The sequence below is a fragment of the Leucopleurus acutus genome (assembly GCF_964270905.1).
Source record: "Leucopleurus acutus genome assembly, chromosome: X".
NCBI classification, from domain to species: Eukaryota; Metazoa; Chordata; class Mammalia; order Artiodactyla; family Delphinidae; genus Leucopleurus; species Leucopleurus acutus.
This window is the reverse complement of record NC_139148.1, coordinates 95,909,240-95,914,456: the sequence shown is the minus strand read 5'-3', so window position 1 is coordinate 95,914,456 and position 5,217 is coordinate 95,909,240. Positions and strand designations below refer to the sequence as shown.

General features: G+C 53.6%; 1 protein-coding gene across 1 annotated transcript; it reads right to left on the bottom strand.

The window, feature by feature from the left end:
* Window positions 1-333: 333 nt before the first annotated feature.
* On the bottom strand, window positions 334-4,956 carry RTL9 (retrotransposon Gag like 9; the record flags this gene model as incomplete). Its single annotated transcript, XM_082864302.1, has 2 exons — window positions 334-450; window positions 967-4,956. 2 exons carry the CDS (start codon window positions 4,954-4,956, stop codon window positions 334-336), a joined length of 4,107 nt encoding a protein of 1,368 aa, XP_082720428.1.
* Between the last annotated feature and the right edge of the window lie 261 nt (window positions 4,957-5,217).

Here is a 5,217-nt window from a genome sequence, read left to right as displayed (position 1 = left end):
GGTGTTTTTGAGGTAGGACACGGTTTCTCCTGCCTAGACTTCTCCCTGGACCAGGAACTAGGACTGGCCTCGGCGGTAATGGGAGTTCAGAACCTCATACACCAAACGCTCTTGAAGTCCACGCTCTGATCGCTGGGGCAGGTCAAAGGCATGTGGGGGTGAAAGAGAAGGTCAAGTCAGCCAAGTGGGAGATAGGGTGGGATGCGCCTGGAGGGGGGTGCTGAAGGGGGAAGGCCACAAGGTTTAATGATGTAATTGAATGGAATGGGTCCAGGAACCAGTCCTCAAGTTAGCAGCCAAGCTGGATATCACAGGAGAAGTGTCCAGGTAGCATTACTTGTTAGTGGCGGCCTTCTGATGGCCTGTGCTCTGTCGAAGGTGGTCGTGCAGACCCTCTTGAGGGTCTCCATGCTCTTTCAGGTAGTAACAGCGTTTGGGGACATGCTGATGCTGGGAGTGAGAGAAAACAGAAACAGCAGAGGTGAGAGCCATGCTTACTATGCCAAGTGGGGCTCTGCCTGGATAACTTCAGCAACTCAGCAAGTCAAGCAACTCGGCTAATGTACCTTATTTGTATAAAGTGTGATCAAGGACTAGACTGGCCAAATTCCCTAGTGACCTGGGCCTATAACACCCGTGGCTGTAGGTGGGACCCAGTCCCCCAAACGTGACCCCTCTTTGAGAACTGGACCTGGAATAGGTGCAGAGTTGGGACTGAGCCCAGCCATTTCCCTCAGAATCACAAGACTTGGACCTTTAACCATCCCAGGCCCTCAACGTGGTTAATACACCCAAAATAAGTACATAGCCAGGCCCGCTGATGAAACTCTAGGTGGGGGGTTAGGGTCTAGGAGCTCAATGCCTCTCCCAGCCTCTTCCTTAGGCTACTCAAAGGAGCAGGGTGACTTTGCCATCATTACCTCATTTTTCTATTCAGAAACCTTGAGTGTGTTTCCCCATCATTACCTCCTCGGTCTGCTGCTGAGAGTTCAGTTCATTCTCCATTGCGTCCTCGTTATTCCGCTTACAGGCTGACGGCAGAACCTGGCTTGAGCAGCCCGGGGAATCCTTCTCTCCAGCCAGCTGGCACTCGGTATAGAGAGACCTGTCTATTAGCTCCTTTAGGCTGCCGGCCACCTTCAGGAAGATCCGGCCCATTTTAGTGGCAACAGCTTCCGAGAGTCCTTCCAGAAACCTGGTCCGCAGAATGGCATCAGACCAAGACAAGTGTCGGGCCAGCAGGAGGAAATCAGTGGCATACTGCCTGACTGACCTCTGGCCCTGCTTGGGATGGCAAAGGACGGCACTGAGGATGTCTATTTCAGATAGGGAGTCATATAAGCCCTGGGATCTGCTCAGGAAAGATTTATCTTCATTGGAGAGGGGGTTTCCTACCTCCATCTGCAAGATGGACCACCTCTCTGCTGCCCCCAGATGAAGAGACACCAGAAAGGCCATTTTCTCTGAATCGTTCAAAAATCCCTTCATTTGCTTCTCCTCATCAACCTCCATCTCCTCCTCCACAGAGCATGAACCCCGGGCTGCTTCCTGTTCTTCTAAGAGGTAACAGAGTGCTGGGGTCAGCATGCCAAAAGATGGGACTTCCTCTGGTGGTTGGTTCATTGTTTCAGGGGTCGTGGCAGTCACGTGTGGTGTGAACTTTGATCCAGAGGCTGTGACGTTGATGTGAGAGGCAGATGTTTCCCCAGAGTCTTTGGCTTTGATTTCCAGAGTGGACATCATTCCAGAGGCTGTGGCCGCCATTTGTGGCATGGACATACCCCCAGAGGCTGTGGCTCTCAGAAGCGGCATGGACATCATTCCAGAAGCCGAGGCTCTCATGAGCGAGGCGGACGTTGCTCCAGAAGCTGAGGCTCTCATCGGTGATGCAGGCATCCCTCCGGAGGTTGCGTACGTCATCTGTGGCAAGGAAGTAGATCCAGAACCCACAACTCTTTTTTGCAGTGTGGACGTTGCCCCAGAGGCCATGTTTTTCATCAGCGGCATAGACATCTCTCCAGAAGCCATGGCTGACATCAATGGCATGGGCATTGTTCCAGAGGCCGTGGCTCTAATGAATGGCTTGGACATCCCTCCAGAGGCCACAGGTGTTGTTTGTGCGGTGGACGTCTTTCCAGAGGCTGGAGCTCTCATTAACTCTGTGGACACAGCTTCAGAGGCTGAGGGTCTCCTTAGTGGTGTGGATATAATTCCAGACACTGGAGCCCTTAATAATGGCGGGGACATCACTCCCGAGGCAGGGGCTCGCATTGATAGCATGCACATCTCTCCAGAAGCTGTGGGCATCATTTGCGTTGTGGATGTTGCCCTGGAGGCTGGGGCTCTCATCAGTGGCATGGACACCCCTCCAGAGGCCGCGGCTGTCATTTGAGGCACGGACATCACTCCAGAGGCTGTGGATCTCATTAGCGATGTAGATATCTCTCCAGAGACTGGAGCCCTCATCTGTGGCTTGGACATCATTCCAGAGGCTGTGGCTGTCTTTTGCGGAGTAGACATTGCTCCATAAGCTGGGGCTCTCAGAGGCGTGGCTATGTCTCCAGAAGCTGGGGGTCTCGTTAGTGCTGGGGACATCTCTCCAGAGGATGAAGCTCTTGTGAGCAGTGTGGACATCTCTCCGGGGTCTGAGGCTCTCATCAGTGGTGTGGACACCGCCCCAAAGGCCGGGGCTCTCATTTTTGGTGTGGACATCAGTTCAGAGGCTGGGGCTTGCGTCTGCAGTAGGGACATCCCTCCAGAGGTCGTGGATCTCCTGAGCGACATGGACATCCCCCCAAAGTCTTGGGCGCTCGTTGGCTGACTGGGCATCTTTCCAGAGGCTGTGGATCTCATTAGCGCCATGGGCACGGCTCCAGGGCCTGGGGCTCTCATTAGAGGCATGGACATAGTTCCAGAGGCTGCGGCTGTCATTTGTGGCGTGGACATGTCGCCAGAGGCTGGGGCTCTCATTAGCGGTGTGGACATCGCTGCAGAGGCAGTGTCTGTCATCTGTGGCATGGACACGGCTCCAGAAGCGGTGTCTCTCATCAGCATTGTGGAGATCTCTCCAGAAGCTGCAGTTGTCATTTGCTGCGTGAGCATTGCTTCTGCGGCTTTGGATGTTGTTAGTGGCTTGGACAATGCTCCCGAGGCCATAGCTCTCATCTGTGGCACGGACATCACTGCCGAGGCTGTGTCTCTCATTAACAGTGTGGACATGGATCCAGAGGCTTTGGCTGTCATCCGTGGGGTGGACAGGGCTCCAGAGGCTCTCATTTGTGGTACAGCTGTCACTCCCGAGGCTGTGGCTCTCCTCTGTGACACAGACATTGCTCCAGAGACAGGCGCCCTCATTTGCAGTGTGGACACTGACCCAGAGGCTGAGGCTGTCATCTGTAGCGTACACATTGTTTCAGAGACTGGGGCTGTACTTGGCAGTGTGGACATTGTTCCAGAGGCTGGGGCTCTCGTTCGCAGTGTGGACATCGCCCCATTGGCTGGGACTTTCATAAAGCCCATGGATGTGGCTCCAGGAGTTCTAGCCGTTGCTAACTGTGTGGACATCGCTCTAGAGGCTGTGGTTGACATTTGCTCTGCGCACTTTGCTCCAGAGGTTGCAGCCGTCATCAGTGGGGTGGACAGTGCTGCAGAGTCTGGGACCGTCTTTAGCAACGTGGACACATTTCCAGAGGCTGGGGCTCTCATTCTCGGTGTCGACCTTGCTCCAGGGTCTGAGGCTCTCACTGGCGATGTGGACATCCCCCCGGAGGCTGTTGCTCTCATTGGCGGACTAGACACAATTTGAGAGTCTAGATTTTGTGTTAACCGTGAGGACATCACTCCAGAGCCTTGGGCTGGCATCGGCTGGGTGGGCATCCCTCCAGAGGTTAGGGTCATCATGACCAGTGGGGACATCGCTTCAGCGTCTGGGGCTGGCTTCGGCAATGTGGGCATTTCTCCAGCATCAGGGACTGACGGGAACAGTGAGGACATTGCTCCGGAGCCTGGAGCTGTCATAAGTGGTGAAGCCACTACTCCAGAGTCTGGGCCTGACATTAGCTGGGTGGACACTTCCCCAGACTCTTGGGTGCTCGTTGGCTGGGTGGACGTTGCTCCAGAAGTTAGGGCTGACATTATCAGTGAGGAGATCGCTTCAGAGTCTGTGCCTGACATGAGCAGTGAAGAGATCTCTCCAGAGGCCAGGGCAGTCATTAGCACTTTAGACATGGCTTCAGTGTCTTCGTCTGTAATTTGCAATGGTGACATTCCTTCAGAGCCTGGAGCTGGCATTGGCTGTGGGGACATCGCTCCGGGGTTCACGTCTGGCATTAGGAGTGGGGAGATCTCTCCAGGATCTGGGACTAGCATCAATGGTGCGGACATCGCTTCAGAGGATGGAGCTGGCATTGCCAGTGGTGATATCTCTGCAGAATCTGGTGTTGCCATTAGTGCTGTGGACATTGTTCCAAAGTCAGGAATTGTCATCAGCCCTGGGGACATTAATCCATACTCTGAAGTGGACAGCAATGGGGACAGTGTCCCAGAATCTGAGGCTGGCATTAGCAATGGGGACAGCACCCCAGAGTCTGAGGTTGGTATCAACAATGGGGACAATGCCTCTGAATCTGAAGCTGGCATTAACAATGGGGACAGTGTCCCAGAGTCTGAGGCTGGCATTAGCGGTGGGGACAGTGCTCCAGAGTTTGCTGCTCCCATTAGAGGTACGGCCATGGTGTCAAAGGCTGGGGATGTCATCGGCTGTGTGGACATCCCTCCAGGGTCTGACGCTGAACTTGAGACCATAGGCTGGACACTAGAATGCAGAATTTGGACCTCTGCTCTGTTCTCTACCATTGGTCCAGAGCAGGTCGTCTCCCTGTTTTGGGGGTCGACACTTTCCTCCGTCAGCACATTGCTGAATCGCACTGAATGTAAGGGTATTGACATATCTGCCATGGCCAAAGGATAGTGTGGAGGGAACCTCTAAAGCAATTATATCAGGTGTCCTGCTGAAGCCCACGTGGCAAGAAAATCTGTAAACAGAAAACAAGTTTAGCAGTTGAAAGCAAATATCAAGAAGATTGGGAAATAGACAAATGATCCACGATGGAGACGTTTTTTATGTGTTGCCAGCTATGTGGCATCGGAGATGGGTCTATCAAGTTAAAGAAGCTGTGCGACATTAAACAAATTTGAAGCTGGAGCAAATATCCTCTC